At 42.3% G+C, this 19,771-nt stretch overlaps 1 protein-coding gene across 1 annotated transcript in view; it reads left to right on the top strand.

Moving 5' to 3' along the window:
* The window catches only part of LOC129856823 (angiotensin-converting enzyme-like), a 34,775-nt gene that overhangs the window by 13,005 nt on the left and 1,999 nt on the right, over positions 1–19,771 (top strand). Inside the window, exons 6-24 of the mRNA XM_055924529.1 lie at positions 557–654; positions 952–1,121; positions 1,237–1,460; positions 2,657–2,801; positions 2,938–3,036; positions 3,260–3,382; positions 3,655–3,866; positions 4,585–4,721; positions 4,962–5,120; positions 5,329–5,416; positions 6,617–6,760; positions 6,968–7,159; positions 7,471–7,568; positions 7,673–7,845; positions 8,115–8,338; positions 8,608–8,752; positions 8,873–8,971; positions 9,288–9,410; positions 9,642–9,826. Coding sequence (XP_055780504.1) covers positions 557–654; positions 952–1,121; positions 1,237–1,460; positions 2,657–2,801; positions 2,938–3,036; positions 3,260–3,382; positions 3,655–3,866; positions 4,585–4,721; positions 4,962–5,120; positions 5,329–5,416; positions 6,617–6,760; positions 6,968–7,159; positions 7,471–7,568; positions 7,673–7,845; positions 8,115–8,338; positions 8,608–8,752; positions 8,873–8,971; positions 9,288–9,410; positions 9,642–9,826 — 2,838 coding nt within the window. The remainder of the gene's footprint in view (positions 1–556; positions 655–951; positions 1,122–1,236; positions 1,461–2,656; positions 2,802–2,937; positions 3,037–3,259; positions 3,383–3,654; positions 3,867–4,584; positions 4,722–4,961; positions 5,121–5,328; positions 5,417–6,616; positions 6,761–6,967; positions 7,160–7,470; positions 7,569–7,672; positions 7,846–8,114; positions 8,339–8,607; positions 8,753–8,872; positions 8,972–9,287; positions 9,411–9,641; positions 9,827–19,771) is intronic.

Here is a 19,771-nt window from a genome sequence, read left to right on the forward strand (position 1 = left end):
CAGTCACTGATTTCTCAGCCATATTTCAAACTTTAACTCAGTCCATCGTAGCTTAGCATTAGCTAGGGCCCTGAGTTTTTTATTATTACTTGACCCTGACCTGGGCCCTATAATAGACGTTACTGTCAGCCACTCAGTAGGTTAGAATGGGCTCCGAGGTTTCCTGATCAAGTGACGGTGTCAGGAAAGCAGGTTGGCATTTATTGTCATGAATCTTGCCCTGGAGGCAGCTCTGCAGAGTGGTCACTAGCTGGCACAGCCACAAAGTCATAAAATCTGATTTTAAACCTAACCTTAACCACACTGCTAGTGCTAACCCTAACCTAAAATGAAGACCAAAAAGCAATTTTTTTCATGAATTTTTACGATATTGACAATTTTTACTTTGCAGCTGGCCCATCTAGCGGAAATCTCTCAGTTCTGCCTCCAGGAACCCCCCCGCTGCTAGCTATAATGCAATAGCGGTATTTGCTCAGTGTCTGTGAATAGGAAGGCTCAACCTGTAGATTTATCAAGCCTCTGGCTAATGCTAAGTGCCTGGGCTTCATTTCCTCAGGAAACATGTGGTCGCAAACCTGGAACAACATCTATGGCATGATGATCCCCTTCCCCGGCAAACCCAATGTGGACGTGACCGATGAAATGGTGGCCAAAGTAAGCTGGTGAAATTTGAGATTTTGTTATTACTGTAGATCAGTTTACATGTAGAACAGTGAGAAGTTGTGAGTTGAAAGTTAAGGAATTACATTACTGTATATCAAAAAACTACATCCAAAAACTCAGTGTTTGTTAAAAATAAAAGCCCAAACTTATCTCGCCTAGTTGAAATCACTTTTACCAAATTATTCCTAATCACTTTTTAACTCAGGTAAAAGTCAAAGTTCGTCCATTGGAAGTCTGTTAACATTAGCATGGCCGTATATACCTGAAATACAACGATTTTCCTCATAGAACTGGAATGCTACTCACATGTTCCGGGTGGCTGAGGAGTTCTTCACCTCCCTCGGCCTCATCAAAATGCCCCAAGAGTTCTGGGACAAGTCTATGTTGGAGAAGCCAGAAGGTCGCGAGGTGGTGTGTCATGCATCTGCCTGGGACTTCTACAATAGAAAGGACTTCAGGTGAGAAAGTGGAATAGTAGTTATGGAAATGAACTCAAGGAGTGGAGAAAAGAGAGGGAAGGGGATGCGAAAGAAGGTTCCGGTGTCTTCATATGTGATGTTTCCTCACATTCAGGATCAAACAGTGCACAACAGTCAACATGCAGCAGCTTTTCACAGTGCACCACGAGATGGGCCATGTTGAATATTACCTGCAGTACAAGGAACAACCGATAAGCTTCCGCCGCGGTGCTAACCCAGGCTTCCACGAGGCCATTGGGGATGTCATGTCCCTCTCTGTGTCCACACCTAAGCATCTGGCCAGCATCGGCCTACTGTCTAACGCGACCAACGACAACGGTATGCTCCAATTTATTTCCTACCTTGTTTGCTAAATATATACAATTCATAAAACAATTTCCTTTTGTGGTTCGTAAGTACAGTGTTTCCAAGTAAGTAAGTAAATTTGTCACAAATTCTAATTAATAATGAGGAGCGACAAGGGCAATCACCTATCAGGATATTACTTCCTTCAAAACGTATTAATAAGAAGCAGGTCACACGTGAATGAAGTGAATGCTCTGCAATAATGAGGCTGGTCGACCCAACAGAGGAATCCTGACAGAGGAGCCTGACCTGACAGAGGAATCCTGGTTCTTATACACCCAGATTAGCTGCAGAGAGCTAGAGTGGAGACCATAAAAACACAGCATTAGTAGAACAGAAATGTCTTACTATCCGTTAACTATTAATATCAAACAAATCAGGTAAATACGTAATTTCTCTCACATTAGGATAGTAAGAAAGTTCATGAGTAAGTAGTAAGAAAGTAAGTAGCCTGAGTAAGTTATTACGTAACTGAGTAAGTTAGTTACTTACTTACATGCTGACCACACCGCTCGTGTTGCAAAATAAATGTACACATACATGTTATTCAATCATTGCACCCACACTGCTAGCGAGCGTCTGGATGGTCAGGCGGTAAAATAGAAATTGGTTCTATTTGTGACGCTCAATGCGCTGCAAGTCCGGCCTCTCCCATCTCCTCATTGGTTTTTAGGAGCATATACCCATGTGGGTGATTGGAAGAGGAATTTAGGTCCACACTCCGGTTGGTTGTAGTAATGCGGTGAAGTTGGTTGCCAACCACCATATAAAGTCCAAAGAAAAAAAAGCCTGAAGGAAGGAGAGATGACGAGAAACTAATTCAGTTTACTGTTTTATCTGTGGATTAATTGTCAGAGGAAAAAAAAACAAGTGTCAACCTTGTGCATTTCAAGTAAAATATCAACCCAATGTTTATATACCGGGACAAATTAGCTAGCTAAATTGCCATACATGTTTAATGGTTTTTGACCTGTCCCCAAATGAATATAATTGGTTCAGAGTTTGTTTTGATATTTCAACCTGAGTGTCCTGAATGCTTCTGGTGTGGGTGAACAAAATCAACGTGCACGCGCGTCCGGTTTTGTCAGCGTGTTAGTGACTAAGGTACTTAGTTACTTATTGTTGTGCTTATTCTTTTGTGTGCGATTTAATTGGCTTGTTTATTGTAGAGAGTGACATCAACTACCTGCTGAAGATGGCTCTGGAGAAGATGGCCTTCCTTCCCTTTGGTTATCTCATTGACCAGTGGAGATGGAATGTGTTTAGTGGGCACACCCCCCCAGAGCGATACAACGCAGACTGGTGGCACCTCAGGTGAGTGGCACGAAAATATTTAACACAAGGAAAGTTTGTGGAGGGAAATTGTTTATATCCAAAATAATAGTTTCATTATATAAAATGCACTGTTTCAGAAAACTGTCAGTTTGCCTTCCCTTGTTCACTTTTCAAGGACGAAATACCAGGGAATATGTCCTCCCACCAAACGCACAGAGGAGCAGATGGACGCTGGAGCGAAATATCACATTCCAGGAAACACCCCATACATCAGGTAGAATTCTCTTTCCAACCATCTCACTTTTTTCCTCAGATCCATATACAGCAGTATTATTATGGACGATGGATAGTCATTTCTCAACATACACTTTAAGAATAAAGACCACTGAGGGAATATTAATATTACAAATACACATTAATACAAAATCGATCCTCAAACGCCATCAAAATCTGTTTGACCACATGTTTGATTAACTGTGTCGTTTTCTCTCTGGCAGGTACTTTGTGAGCTTCATTCTGCAGTTCCAGTTCCACAAGAAGCTGTGTCAGGCAGCCAATCAGACAGGACCCCTGCACACATGTGACATCTATCAGTCCAAGGAGGCGGGAAAACTTTTAGAGTATGTATACTGTTACAGCCACATACACTATGGTGTTACCTGATCAAGTGAGGAGATGAGACGCAAAAGATGGCCATTGAATCTCTTAATGACCCTAAGAAATAGGTTCATCGTTTTTCACATTTTAGACTGTAATTTCAACTGTGTGATATTTTTCCCCCTACTTGAATCAATCATAAAGCATTGTCCATAGACTTGCTAATGCTAAACCATACAAAGTTATAGTAAATTAAGCATGACACATTTCCCTTGGTGCCTCTTGACTTTTACAGGGCGGTCCTTAAATCTGGAGAATCCAAGCCCTGGGAACAGGTGCTCCAGGAAGCTGTCGGGACAAACAAGATTGACGCCAGCTCCCTGATAGAATACTTTGGTCCCATCATCACATGGTTGAAGGAACAGAATGCAGCAATGAATGAGACCTTGGGCTGGCCTGACTTTAACTGGGTTCCACCCATACCTGAGGGCTACCCCGAGGATATTGGTGAGCCAGTAAACAGGTTTAACCGAAGGAGGATGATATTTCAATAAAATAATGGATATTTCAATAATAATTTTCAACATGGTAATTTTGCATTGAAAGTCTGTCCCCCTACTTTTGGCAAATGGATAAAAAATTTTTATCCACTTTAAACAAGAAAATATCCAATTCAGCTTAGGACAAATTCAGTAAAACCCATCTTAAATCTATGATTTTTTTGTTCTGTTTGTACATTAATCTTTAGTTTATTTATACTTATTTCTGAATTAATTTTGTTGAATTTTTCATTAAATGTTCCTTTTCTGACTAATTATGGTGTTACAAAAATCTATATCACGATATGAACACTTAATTGTTGGTCATGAATGTCTTTGTTGATTGAATCCACTTAACTTTGATGAAATTGTAAACTGCAATTCTTATTGTGATTGTTGTAATCGTTATTATTAATGATCATGATGATTATTGATGGGTATTTTTTCCCTTGTTTGGACATTACATTTAGAACTCTCATTGTTACAATGTGCATTGAAACATGGGAAAATCAATACAAATATATGTACTTCTCTCTTAACTTGTGTATGGTGACATTGAAAGATGAACTTGCATACAAATTCAAGCTATACTCACTTAAGTTAGAATCGGGCCACGGTCACATAGCCATGTAGCTTGAGCTACGAAAGCCATTCTACTTTACTTGTTCCTTTCTCTCTATACCCAGACATGATTACAGATGAGGTGCAGGCGAAGAATTTCCTGGAGGAGTACAACAGCACTGCGGAAGTGGTCTGGAATGCCTACACTGAGGCATCGTGGGCCTACAACACTGATATCAATGAGAAGAACAGGCAGAACATGGTAACAGTTGTCTGTGGTGTCTGAATGGAGCATCTCTCTCATTTATACTGTACACATAGGCAACTAACCCACAAATTGCTCTCAGTATTTCTGAAACATGGTTCGGAGGAGCTACAGGGTGAGCAGGCTTTTGTTCTAGCCCACCACTAGCACACTTGATTCAACCTGCATCTTTTCTGGCACATTTCTTGCACTTGGACAAACCAATTTTGACGAGTGTGTTGTTTACTCCTTCTCCAGCTGCAGAAGAATTTGGACATGTCTAACCACACACTGACCTACGGAAAGGAGGCCCGCAAGTATGACACCACAGACTTCCAGGATGCGGCCGTGAAGCGTATCTTGAATAAACTTGGTGACATTGAAAGGGCCGGACTTCCCAACGAGGAACTGAAAGAGGTAAGAATTAGCTGAATGCTTTTATTGACCCAAGACCTTCAAATGATCCCCTATTCTCACACTAAATCAAGAGCAAAAATCACACATTATATTGACCTTTTAGTAAAATTATTCTAAAGCGATTTAATAAGTAGGCCTATTAACAAAACTTGAATCCGCATTGGGCAGCTGCAAGTTCTTATGCCGTTGGTCATTGTTTTTCGCTTAGTACAACAATTTGCTGGCCAACATGGAGACCAAGTACAGTGTGGCTGAGGTGTGCAGAGCCAATGGGACCTGCCATCCACTGGACCCAGGTAAGATCCCACAATATATTTGCCCAATCCCATGCCTGGTTCAGGGCCCTAAAGCACTTACCTAATTGAAAGGTCCATCTGTTGTCGATTTCTGTAACTGCTTTGTATTATTAGTACATGTGATATTTCTTCTTTTTTTTTTTACATCCAATATAAAAAAAATACTATCTGGAGAATTTTTTTACAAAAGAGGTGACATGACTAACTCATAAGGAATTCCACTTTCCCAGGGGATTTGAATCAGAGATGGAGTCTTGATCTTGCGGTCCTGGTTTGGGTCCCAATACACTGGGTCTTGGTCTCGGACAAAACCATAGATTCTATAGTCTTATAACTCATGTAGTCGAGATGCATACCAATCATTAGGAACACCTTCCTAATATTGAGTTGCAGCCCCCTCTTTTGCCCGTCAGAACAGCCTCAATTTGTCGGGGCATGGACTCTACAAGGGGTCGAAAGCTGGCCCATATTGACTCCAATGCTTCTAACAGTTGTGTCAAGTTGGCTGGATGTCCTTTGGGTGGTGGACCATTCTTGATACACACAGGAAACTGTTGTGCGTGAAAAACCAAGCAGCGTTTCAGTACTTGACACAAACCGGTGCACCTGGCACCTACTACCATACCCCGTTCAAAGTCACATGTTTTGCCTTGCCCATTCACCCTCTGAATGGCACACATACACAATCCATGTCTCAATTGTCTCAAGACTTAGAAATCCTTCTTTAACCTGTCTCCTCCCCTTCATCTACACTGATTTGAAGTGGATTTAACAAGTGACATCAATAAGGGATAATGGCTTTCACCTGGTCAGTCATGTTCTTAATGTTTTGTATACACAGTGTATAATGCAGTCATCTGTTTTTATTTGAAGCATAATTGTATTCTTCACTTGTTTGTAACAATCGCAAAGACATTGGCAACTTTGTATTTGTAGTCAACTTCGTTCTGAAGTTATCGGCGGTCACAGAGACAGAAAAACAACTTGATTTTATTTTTAATGGAGATCTTCTGTATCTAATGTATCTAATGACGCTGTTCTACAAGTGTTTAAGTGCAAGTGTAATAACGAGGGTTTTGGGAAACAGCTCTGAGATTTAATGATGCTCCTATGAAGGTTCTTACGATAAACTTAGTCTTAAGATGCTTTTGGGAAACCGGGCCCTGGTCTTGACTCCATCTCTGGTTTCTCTCGTTTCAGACCTCCAGAAGATCATGGCTGAGTCCAGAGACTACAATGAGCTGTTGTTCGCCTGGCAGGGCTGGAGAAATGCCTCTGGCAGAGAACTGCGACAGGACTACAAGAGATATGTGCAACTGGCCAACAAAGCTGCCGCTCTTAACGGTAAGGTCTTCAAAAAAACAGACCCATTCCTAAAGACATTTCAACTTCCCAACTGCCAGCATCTGTCTTCTAATTGGTGCAGGCAGGTTAAGTGCTAACACAAATAAAATAGGTGATGGGGGAAGCCTTGTCAGTTTCCGCAAATTATTTGTGTGCTATTCTGGCACTGAATTCCCCTCACCCTAATGCTGTCTGTTCACACTGTAGGACATTCTGACAATGGGGCGTTCTGGCGCTCCCTGTACGAGACCCACTCCTTTGAAGAGGATCTGGAGCATCTGTGGAAGGAGCTGGAGCCCCTCTATCTCAATGTGCACGCCTACGTGCGCAGGTCTCTCTACAGGAAGTATGGAGGCAAACACATCAACCTGAAGGGACCCATCCCTGCCCATCTTCTAGGTGAGACTGTCAGAATCCAGCATGGATTTCAGCACCAAATGCAAAAACTAATTTTACGTTATGCATGACCACTGCACATTGATGTTCTGCTGTTTTGTGGATGTTTTTTGGGGAATCAGCTGGATTTCGTTTTCTTTCGGAAGCATTGCACGGGACCGTGACAGGCTAGGGATTGACCTGGCTTTGAATCTAAATCCACTGGTTTGAGCTCCGTCGGTGGTGCAAGGCTGGAATATACAGTAGCTTATCTCTTTAACATTTCGTTTAGTCATGGATAAAACAGCACAGCCATGTTTCTCTTGTCCTATCAGGCAACATGTGGGCGCAGACCTGGTCTGGCATCATGGACTTGGCCATTCCGTACCCCGATGCCACTCAAGTAGACGCGACACCAGCCATGATAGCCAAGGTAAGAAGACAGTCACCACTGCAGGTTTTTTTGTTTAAGGGCTGTATGTTATTGAGTTTCCGTGTGACCGGACCAGGAAAACCTTTTCGGGTTTTTCTCCACAGGGCTGGAATGCCACCAGGATGTTCCAAGAGTCAGACAACTTCTTCACTTCTCTGGGGCTATTGCCCATGCCTCCAGAGTTCTGGGTCAAGTCCATGCTAGAGAAACCCAATGATGGACGCAACGTGGTATGCCATGCCTCCGCCTGGGACTTCTACAACCGCAAAGACGTCAGGTACTTTGGAGGGACGTAGAGTCTGTAGCTTCCTTAGAACATTACAACGCCAGAAACTTTGTCAAAGGCTTTGGAACTATTGGTCTAATAACTTGGCTATTGGAACTGACATGTACTTGGTTGCAGGTTTGAGTCCCAACCAAGCTACCCCCCCCCACCCATAGTCTTTGTTTTTTACCTTTCAAGATGTGTTTGCATTCCCCATGAAAAACAAAGATGACAGCCCCTTTTGGCCATTAAAATGATGAATTCTTATCCTTCATTTCCAGGATCAAACAGTGCACCGTGATAACCATGGATGACCTCATCACCGTGCACCATGAGATGGGTCATGTGCAGTACTTCCTGCAGTACAAGGACCAACCTACTTCCTTCCGCGACGGCGCCAACCCAGGCTTCCACGAGGCCATTGGGGATGTGCTGGCCCTGTCCGTCGCCACTCCCAAGCATCTAAAGGAGATTGGTTTACTGGATGTGGTGGAGGACAACCCAGGTGAGTGCATACTAATTAATCGTTTTGACTCTGGACGGATTTTTTTCGCTCTCATAAATGAGGAAAATAACAATTTTTTTTTTGACAATTTTCAATTCACTACTAAGACCTTCTGCCAAACAGAAAAAAAGGGTTATGTGGTGACAGTGCAGCTTCAGCCATAGCATTAACAAAACATTTTTAAGCTGTGTGGTGAACATAAATAAACTAGCTATATGCTGTGATTGCACTATACCACTCTAAACATGAATGTATCTGTTCATTTCCAGAGAGTATGATCAATTACCTCATGAGCATCGCCCTGGACAAAATTGCCTTCCTGCCTTTCGGCTACTTAATGGACCAGTGGAGGTGGAAAGTGTTTGATGGACGCATCTCTCAGGAGGAGTACAACAAGGAATGGTGGAACATGAGGTAAAGTACAATTAGGTAAAACATTTAGAAAAATACTTTTAGGGGAGGATGGAGAAGGGGGTTATTCACCATCTATGTAAAACAAAAATACAATTTCTTTATACTGTCTGTCCCTTCCAGAATGAAGTACCAGGGCTTGTGTCCACCTGTGGCCCGCACTGAGCAGGACTTTGACCCAGGTGCAAAGTTCCACATCCCTGCTAATGTGCCCTATGTCAGGTGCGTTGTCTGACGTTTATTACTCTTTAACTAGGATAAATCTCTTAGCTTCCTCCCTAAAGGAACGTTTGATGAAGTCAGTGACGCAACGCACTTGCAGAAAACAGTGAACCAAACATTCAACTGTAAACCACCTAACTTTCATTTGATCACTTTTCTGTCTTGTTCATAAAAACACAAGTGGGCCTACATTGCGTTTATTGATACTCTTACCGTGTCGATCAATAGATTTAGTTGGCATTCATAAAAACAGAGCGTATGTATTTGTATGTGGGATGCAGTGGGCACGTCATGTGACGGAGTGTCTTCCTATCAGGTACTTCGTGAGCTTCATCATCCAGTTCCAGTTTCATCAGGCTCTGTGTAACGCCGCCGGGCATGTAGGCCCTCTCCACCAATGTGATATCTACCGCTCCAAAGAGGCAGGGAAGCTTCTAGGGTCAGTAATGTACACCCTCAAAACAAGTAGCATTCTATCACCATGACAAGCACTGTCAATCTTTTCATGTGATAATGTCGTTGACGTAAATGTGTTCGAAGTTGTCGTTCAGATATGTGGAAGTGTATATAAACTGTTTCATCTGAAGCATTTGTTTGACTGTAGAAAAATAGGCGGTCTTTCTGATAAACTTTTGGAATGACCGTTTCATCCATTTCCTGTGTTTTGCAGTGACGTGATGAAGCTGGGTTTTAGTAAGCCCTGGCCTGAAGCGATGGCTATGATCACTGGAGAGCCTACCATGTCCGCCAAGCCACTGGTACAGTACTTCAAACCTCTCACTGATTGGCTGGAGGCAGAAAACAACAAGAATGGCGAGGTCAGAGGCTGGCCTGAATATGACTGGAAACCACCAAGTAAGTCTGATAACCAGGTCCAGTGTTTTGGGCGGGCTTAGGGGGCCGTGCCCTCCCTACCGTACCTCCTTTATCCAAATAAAATGGTTAAATAAAATTTGGCATGACTGAATTTGTTGTTACTATGACACTTAAGCTATGTATTTTTAGCCCATTTAAAAACAAGTTTAAATTACCCCCCAAAAATATGAAATACAGCTCGTAATTATGACGAACGGTTTTAGACCTATCATGAAGTGCACGTCTCGTTTTACCCACCCTCAGCGGGGCAGGGCCAAAACGGATGCATCACGTTGTCTGGGGAAATGAAAAGAGCTTGTAATGTGACTTCTGCTTTTGGACGTTAACAAGGCGACACTCCATCTTAACTCCTCCTCCACATTTACTGGATTGGTTGAACAGTGCAGAAAAGAATCTCTCTCAAAAAAAAATCCCCCAACACTTTCAGGTGTTTCCTTTGTACCTGCTACGTTAGGTCACTTTTTACTGATTCAAATGAATAGTGAGTGGAGCGTTAGGTAAAGTGCGCGATTGTTTGGAATGTCAATTCGTCGTAATTTGTCTCACACAATCAATTGTGTTAAGGACCATCCACAGCAAGGACGATAACGATAAACTATACACGTTGGCGAGCATTCACACTAGAGAAAGGTTCTATAGTACACCTGCCAATCAGCTGATCAACGCATCAGTAAAAAAATTAATCGGGGGGGGGGTCTACTAAGCTAACACATGGAATTGTTTTAAGATGGTCATGCCTTGAATCATTTGGTATTTGATTTACAATTGTAGGTATCCCCCCCCCCAAAAAAATGTATATGGCCAGATAAGAAAGTTCAGGAAATATTTTGATTTGACACATTTCACCCCTTATTGTTGGCACAACTACCTCTATACTTCCATTAATGTGTATGTGTTACCCTCAGAGGAGTCCCGTGACGTGTTGGAGTCATCGTTCCATGGAGTGGTCATATTAGTTTGTAGGCCAAACCATTTGGACGCTGCAGACGTTTTCGTGAGAAGACCGATTTTCGGGATGCCTCATGGTCTGACAACCACTGCTATAGCTATGTCACCTTCCACCGCAGATGCAGAAGGCTGACAGAGATTCTTTTTTTTCATGGTGCATCCGCCTATTTTAAACTGACAGATTGAGGGGGGTTGTTTTATGTTGCTTAGATTGACAGACGGGTGAATCAGACTCTTAAGGATTACATTTAGTGTTGATAGGCACGTTAACGAGTGCACACGGAATGCACACACCGTGGGTGTTGAAGTTCAGTCACCTGCCGACATGGCAGTCACGTTTGCAATCTAGCAAATCACCTAAATTTACCCTGTTGCTTCCTCGTTATTGGATTGTACTTTCATGTCACGTACAGAATACTGGCGACGAAGTGGATACGGACTAGAATTGAAGAAGATTCATGCGTAAAATGCCAAAGTGGAGTTTCCTCTGTCGTCGCTATCATGGCGGAGTTTGTTGATGAAAAGGATAGCTCCTGGGAGGAGTACATTGAAAGGCTGGAATATTTGGACGCTAATGAAATTGATAATGGTGAAAATAAATGAGCTGAGTGCAGCCCTACCTACTGCAAAGAGTTATGATGATGCCCACCTGTGTGACCGAGCTGGTCATATCCCGTGCACATCAAGACGTTAAAATAATAACTGGACTGATGAAGATTGTCAGAATTGAATAAATATTTTAAGGGTTATAAAACAGATGGGTTTAAAGAGGTTAAAACACAGGCCATGCTAAAAGCTTAATGAAAATAACAAAAACCTTTCCCGCAGAGTATATAGCATGTCTACCTCTTCCAAGCATTTATTTTCCCACTGTTCAAACAGACCACCTTTCAAGACATCAACTAATTAAGATCAGGTATGGCCAATTACTAGCAATTGCCAACACACCTGAACACTCTGAAATTGACAAGACAAACTACTGACTGTTGAGGATGAAGTTGATGGTAATGTATACATCACAGGAGGCTGCTGAGGAGAGGAAAGCTCACAATAATGGCTGGAATGGAGTAAATGGAATGGTATCAAACATGGAAACCATGTGTTTGAGTTCAAAACCATTCAATTTACTCTGTTCCAGCCGTTACTATGAGCCCATCCTCCCCAATTAAGCTGCCACCAACCTCCTGTGGTATACATATATGGAATGGTTTGAATAATGACACTGTTTTGGACCCAAATAAAATACAAGTAACAATCACATTTGAAAAAGGTATAAGCAAAGATGCATTGAATGCAATAAAATGCCACCTTCACAGCCTACTTCACCCTGAAGGCCCGGTCCTTCTCCAACTGTGTCTGGAGCATGTAATGGAGGACTGACCCAGGCTCTAGATATTCACTGATTAGTGAGGAAACATACCATGCATTGTAGCCTGATGAGCCACACGAGCTTTTGCAAGACAATGAAGTGTTACGGCAATGATCACAGGTCCAGTTAGAGGTGGGGGGTAGGATTTTTGTTGTTGTGAGCTATCGAGGCAACCACAGAAGGCTACTCCTGTTCGTCATCCAGGGCTCAGGTGCCAGTTTACTGGACCCTGACTGGTTTGAGCCTTTGGCCATCGAGGTCACAGGGGTTTATCACATGCAAAACACTTTGGATTTGATTAGAAAGGAGAAATAAGAAGCTTTCCAGGGGCATGGGGTTTGCAGGGGGCCCCTGTGTCCATAGCCATCGACCCTAAGGTGCCACCTAAGTTTTTTTTTAAACATACCCAGTACCCTTCACTCTCCAGCTGAAGATCGATGGGGCTCTGGACAAACTGGTGGCTCAGGGGGTTTACCAGCCAGTGGAGTAGTCTAAGTCTGCGTTTAGACAGGCAGCCCAATTCTCATCTTTTTTCACTAAAAATCTAGATTGGGCTGCCTGTGTGAACACAGCCTTGGTGGCCTATACAAATTGTGCCTGTGGCCAAGAAGGATGGTAGCCTTAAGATATGTGCGGACTTTCGAGGCACAGTGAATTCCACAGTATTCTTAACTCTTGACTGATGCGCAGCTGGGTAAAGAGGCCCAGCAAAAAATAAAAATCTGTCCAGAAGTTCCATAAGTGTTTGGCAGGTCGCCATTCTGTGGTTTGTACTGACCATAACCCTTGAATGAGTAGGGTTTTTCTTTATTTTGACTATTTTCTACATTGTAGAATAATAGTGAAAACATCAAAACTATGAAAATAACACATATGGAATCATGTAGTAAACAAAAAAGTTTTAAACAAATCAAAATATATTTTAGATTGTTCAAAGTAGCCACCCTTTGCCTTGATGACAGCTTTGCAAACTCTTGGCATTCTCTTAATCAGCTTCATGAGGAATGCTTTTCCAACAGTCTTGAAGGAGTTCCCACATATGCTGAGCACTTGTTGGCTGCTTTTCCTTCACTCTGCGGTCCAACTCACCCAACCATCTCAATTGGGTTGAGGTCAGGTGATTGTGGAGGCCAGGTATTCTGATGCAGCACTCCATCACTCTCCTTGGTCAAATGGCCCTTACACAGCCTGAAGGTGTGTTTTGGGTCATTGTCCTGTTAAAAAACAAATGATAGTCCCACTAAGCACAAACCAGATGGGATGGCGTTTCGCTGCAGAATGCTGTGGTAGCCATGCTGGTTAAGTGTGCCTTGAATTCTAAATACATCACTGACAGTGTCATGAGCACCATCACACCTCCTCCTCCATGCTTCACGGTGGGAACCACACGTGGAAATCATCCGTTCACCTACTTTGCGTCTCACAAAGACACGGCGATTGTAACCAAGAAAATGGTTTCTTTGCAGCAAGTCGACCATGAAGGCCTGATTCACACAGTCTCCTCTGAACAGTTGATGTTGAGATTGGTCTTTTACTTGACCTCTGTGAAGCATTTATTTGCGCTCCAATCTGAAGTGCAGTTAACTCTAATGAACTTATCCTCTGCAGCAGAGGTAACTCTGGGTCTTCCTTTCCTGTGGGGGTCCTCATGAGAGCCAGTTCCACCTGGCCGTGCTGCTGCTCCAGTTTCAACTGTTCTGCCTGTGGCTATGGAACCCTGACCTGTTCACCGGACGTGCTACCTGTCCCAGACCTGCTGTTTTCAACTCTCTAGAGACCGCAGGAGCGGTAGAGATACTCTTAATGATCGGCTATGAAAAGCCAACTGACATTTACTCCTGAGGTGCTGACTTGCTGCACCCTCGACAACTACTGTGATTATTATTATTTGACCATGCTTTGACCATAGTCATTTATAAACATTTGAACATCTTGGCCATGTTCTGTTATAATCTCCACCCGGCATAGCCAGAAGAGGACTGGCCACCCCTCATAGCCTGGTTCCTCTCTAGGTTTCTTCCCAGGTTTTGGACTTTCTAGGGCAGGGGTGTCAAACTCATTCCACGGAGGGCCTAGTGTCTGCAGGTTTTTGGTTTTTCCTTTCAATAAAGCCCTAGACAACCAGGTGTGGGGAGTTCCTAACTAATTAGTGATGTTAACCCATCAATCAAGTACAAGGGAGGAGCGAAAACCCGCAGACACTCGGCCCTCCGTGGAATGAGTTTGACACCTGTGTTCTAGGGAGTTTTTCCTAGCCCCCGTGCTTCTACACCTGCATTGCTTGCTGTTTGGGGTTTTAGGCTGGGTTTCTGTACAGCACTTTGAGATATCAGCTGATGTACGAAGGGCTATATAAATAAATACATTTGATTTGATCATAATGCTTGATGGCGACTGCACTTGAAGAAACTTTCAAAGTTCAAGAAATGTTCCGTATTGACTGACCTTCATTTATTAAAATAATGGACTGTCATTTAACAAGGCACGCTGGTTAATAGAAATGCATTCCAGGTGACTACCTCATGAAGCTGGTTGAGAAAATGCCAAGAGAGTGCAAAGCTGTCAAGGCAAAGGGTGGCTACTTTGAAGAAACCGGGCCTTCAGGGTGAAGTTTAACACTTTTTTTGGTATTTCATAGTTTTGATGTCTTCACTATTATTCTACAATGTAGAAAATAGTAAAAATAAAGAAAAACCCTGGAATGAGTCTAAGGTTCTGTATTTATTTTCCTAGTCAACCTTGTGTTCTGTTTCGTTGTGTTCTTGAACATAGCCCTGTTTCTTTGTGTTCTTGAACGTAGCCCCATCTTTCATTTTTGTTCATTGATTTCACCTGAGTTAGTTACTCACCTGGTCTCATCAGCTCATTATATAGTTCAGTTCATTCTGTTTGTGTCTTTGTGAAGTATTGTTAGTTTTGACTCTACTAAGCCTTTGCCTAGCTCGTTTGTGAAACCAGTTATAAATGTTAATCTACACATTTTTCTCCATGAGTATTGATTTCAATGAACAAAAATGAAAGACAGGGCTACGTTCGAGAACGCGAAACAGAACACAAGGTTGACTAAGAAAATAAATACAGAACCTTACAATGAGTAGGTGTGTCCAAACCTTTGACTGGTACTGTATACACACATATGCATACTGTACATACATACAGTACATATATACATACAGGAGTGTTGTGTAATAGGTATAGTGGTGATGGGCATGTTAAGCGCACTCCCTTATATACCATGCGCACACTGTGGGTGTTGAAGTTCAAAGTCACCTACTGATATGTTTTCTACCTACACAATCTAGTAAATAGCCTAAACTTATTATGCTGCCTCCTCGCGTTCTTGTTATTGGAAAATACTTTCATCATGTCATAATACTGCCCACCGGAAATGAACTGCACGGTAACACAGACCATTCAGTGCTTTCAGGGAGAGTGCATTTTCATAGTGATAAGTGAAAATAATAGGCTACTTCCATGTGGCCTAGATGTACTGAAAAATAATATACATAGAAACGTATATTTAAATGCAACAATTCAACAACAAACGCCTGCAGTTTAGCATGCGCATATTTTACAGCATGCCACTGCTTGCCTCATTGCTCAAGTGGTTTGCAAGTGATTACCATTTTTCTTATGGTTGTGAATTCATTTGGATCTTCTTTTTCACTGTGCTCATCTCTATGGCTGTCCGGGGCAACCATTTGTAATGCGTCAGTGCCACAATGTTATCATCACCGCCCAACGCTGGAGTGATCAAACAAACGCGCTCTCTATCCTCAACTTTCCCCGACAGTTCATTTGGCCTATGCGTACGTGGCCTATAGCCTATTGAACACAGGAACAGCTGGAAGAGAGAGGATAGAGTAAATAAATATAAATATTAGCTAGATATTAGGCCATTCATTAGCTAAATATTAGGGCTATCAATATTTCACCTGTCAAAGAGCAAGAAACAAAAGTTAACAGATTATGAAATCTGCATTCCTCCATGGTGATCTCTGCTGTCCCCGGGCACGCAAAGCTCTTCTATTGATTTAGTCCTACATTTTTAGACAATAACATTTATTGTACTTAGGCTACAACATTGTTGTCAAGTGAGTACATTTATTGTCTAGACTGTAAACTGCAGTGATGTACTAGGCTAATTTGAATAACCGCTCGAACGCCCTCTTTTTGAATGCATGTTTCATGCGGAGACGGCATACAGCCTAGGTCTGATTATGCAACCATTTGGATCAGTTGCGTGTCTATTCTCGACAGTTCGCGAGATCATCAGTCTCCCAAGTCGTCCTATAATAAATGCTGCCACCAATATGCTCACATGTGGCATGTCCAGTTATTCAGGAAAGCTCACTGTGCGTTCTGCCTACTCATCACTCCCACACTACTGGAATCTCCTGGATAGGTTAGTAGTAGTACACTTCAAGCATTTTATTTACAACAAACTATTGTAGTCTAGCTTTTCCCGAGGATCCAATAGCTAACAGGAATATCTGTAGCTGAGAGGCAAACTTTTGTTCTTATAGTGGCTGCCACGCCCCCCCAAGGGCCATAACTGGGGTTGGTCCATATCTATATATTTTCAGGGTACATACATCTATAGTTGAAGTCTGAAGTTTACATTCACCTTAGCCAAATATATTTAAACTCCTGACATTTAATGCTAGTAAAAATTCCCTGTCTTAGGTCAGTTAGGATCACCACTTTATTTTAAGAATGTGAAATGTCAGAATAATAGAAGAGAAAAGTATTTACTTCAGCTTTTATTTATTTCATCACATTCCCAGTAGGTCAGAAGTTTACATACACTCAATTAGTATTTGGTAGCATTGCCTTTAAATTGTTTTACTTGGGTCAAACGTTTCGGGTAGCCTTCCACAAGCTTCCCACAATAAGTTGGGTTAATTTGGCCCATTCCTCCTGACAGAGCTGGTGTAACTGAGTCGGGTTTGTAGGCCTCCTTGCGCGCACGCGCTTTTTCAGTTCTGCCCACAAATTTTCTATAGGATTGAGGTCAGGGCTTTGTGATGGCCACTCCAATACCTTGACTTTGTTGTCCTTAAGCCATTTTGCCACAACTTTGGAAGTATGCTTGGGGGTCATTGTCCACTTGGAAGACCCATTTGCGACCAAGCTTTAACTTCCTGACTGATGTCTTGAGATGTTGCTTCAATATATCCACATCATTTTCCTCATGAGGCCATCTATTTTGTGAAGTGCACCAGTCCCTCCTGCAGCAAAGCACCCCCACAACATGATGCTGCCACCCATGTGCTTAACGGTTGGGATGGTGTTCTTCGGCTTGCAAGCATCCCCCTTTTCCCTCCAAACATAACGATGGTCATTATGGCCAAACAGTTCTATTTTTATTTCATCAGACCAGAGGACATTTCTTCAAAAAGTATGATCTTTGTACCTTCAGGAGTTTGGAAATTGCTCCCAAGGATAAACCAGACTTGTGGAGGTCTACATTTTTTTCTGAGGTCTTGGCTGATTTCTTTTGATTTTCCCATGATGTCAAGCAAAGAGTCACTGAGTTTGAAGGCAGGCCTTGAAATACATCCACAGGTACACCTCCAATTGACTCAAATGATGTCAATTAGCCTATCAAAAGCTTCTTATGCCATGACAGATTTTTCTGTAATTGTCCAAGCTGTTTAAAGGCACAGTCAACTTAGTGTATGTAAACTTCTGACCCACTGGAATTGTGATACAGTGAAATAATCTGACTGTAAACAATTGTTGGAAAAATGACTCGTGTCATGACTTGCCAAAACTATAGTTTGTTAACAAGACATTTGTGGAGTTGTTGAAAAACGAGTTTTAATGGTTCCAACCTAAGTGCATGTAAACTTCCGACTTCAACTGTACCTTGTGCCAAATTTTGTACAGTTGACTATTGATTCCACATTTTCAGCACATTTTCATACTAGCGTGCACCAATAGTATACTAAAGAGAGATTATACAGTGCATCAATCTACACACAATAACCCATTATGACAAAGCAAAAACAGGTTTTTAGAAATGTTTGGAAATGTATTAAAAATACAAAACTGAAATATATTTATGTAAGTGTTCAGACCCTTTTCTCAGTACTTTGTTGACGCACCTTTGGCAGCAATTACAAACTTGAGTCTTCTTGGGAATGATAACGATATTTTACTCCTAGCCGAAGATATTAACATTTTATATTCAACTGATGTGTCACGACTTCCGCCGAAGTCGGTCCCCATGATGTCTGCCGTGTTTTTGGAAAATGTGATGACATCATCGCTGCTCATGCTAACCTCCAGTGCACACTAAGTGCTAGTGCGCAAGCGTTATGGGCTCTGTAAAGCAGATGGCGGCCACCACGAAACGGCGTATGCAAATTTGAGTAGATTACGTTGAAAACAACAGTCAGCCATCTTTGACGCTGTCTCCAGTTCTTTTATAGGTCAATGATTAGAGCCACTAAAATTCCAATGTACTTAAGCTGAAACCAATCCCTCTGCAGAGAAACAACTGTTGTCAGGGCTGAAGTATTGTTTTTAGTGGGTTTAGAGGCGCCTAGCAATGAAATCAATACCTCCAATCCTTCATGATGAGTTCCTGCTGAAAGGAGGAGTTTGAGATTAGATAGAGCGAGGAGACAGGACTCGAAGGAGAGAAATCCTGTAGGTGGAGAAAACAATGGAGAAAGATGGACTGGGTTGTCGAAAAGACAGGGGGAAAGAACACGATAGAGGGGAAAATGGAATGTCGGAGAAGAGGGGGAGCGCAGAAGAGGCCTCTGTTCTCTGACCACACGGACTGAACAAAGATGAAATGGCGGAAAGGACAAGAAACTCTTTCCTTTCTAATTATGCATTAAGCACCTTTTTTTCTGAGATTAAGACCTGGTCTCAATGTTCTCAGTTTTGACACAAGCAATCTTGAAAAGTAATGCACACTGAACAAAAATATAACGTGTTGGCCCCATGTTTTATGAGCTGAAATAAAACATCCCAGAATTTTCCATGTGTACAAAAAGCTTATTTCTCTCAAATTTTGTGCACAAATTTGTTTACATCCCTGTTAGTAAGCATTTGTCCTTTGCCAAGATAATCCATACACCTGACAGGTGTGAAATATCAAGAAGCTTAAACGGCATGATCATTACACAGGTGCACCTTGTGCTGGGGCCAATAAAAGGCCACTCTAAAATGTGCAGTTTTGTTACACAACACAATGCCACAGATGTCTCAAGTTTTGAGGGAGCGTGCAACTTGCATGCTGACTGGAGGTATATCCACCAGAGCTGTTGCCAGAGAATTGAATGTTCATTTCTCTACCATAAGCCGCCTCCAATGTCCAACCGGCCTCACAACTGCAAACCACGTGTATGGCGTCATGTGGGCAAGCGGTTTGCTGATGTTAACGTTGTAAATAGAGTGCCCCATGGTGGAGGTGGGGTTATGGTATAGGCAGGCATAAGCTACAAACAAAGACCATAATTGCATTTTATTGGTGGCTGTTTGAATGCACAGAGATACCGTGACGAGATCCTGAGGCCCATTGTTGTGCCATTCATCCGCCACTATCACCTCGTTTCAGTATGATGCCCCATGTCGCAAGGATCTGCACA

This window comes from Salvelinus fontinalis, chromosome 1 (genome assembly GCF_029448725.1).
Source record: "Salvelinus fontinalis isolate EN_2023a chromosome 1, ASM2944872v1, whole genome shotgun sequence".
Classification (NCBI taxonomy): Eukaryota; Metazoa; Chordata; class Actinopteri; order Salmoniformes; family Salmonidae; genus Salvelinus; species Salvelinus fontinalis.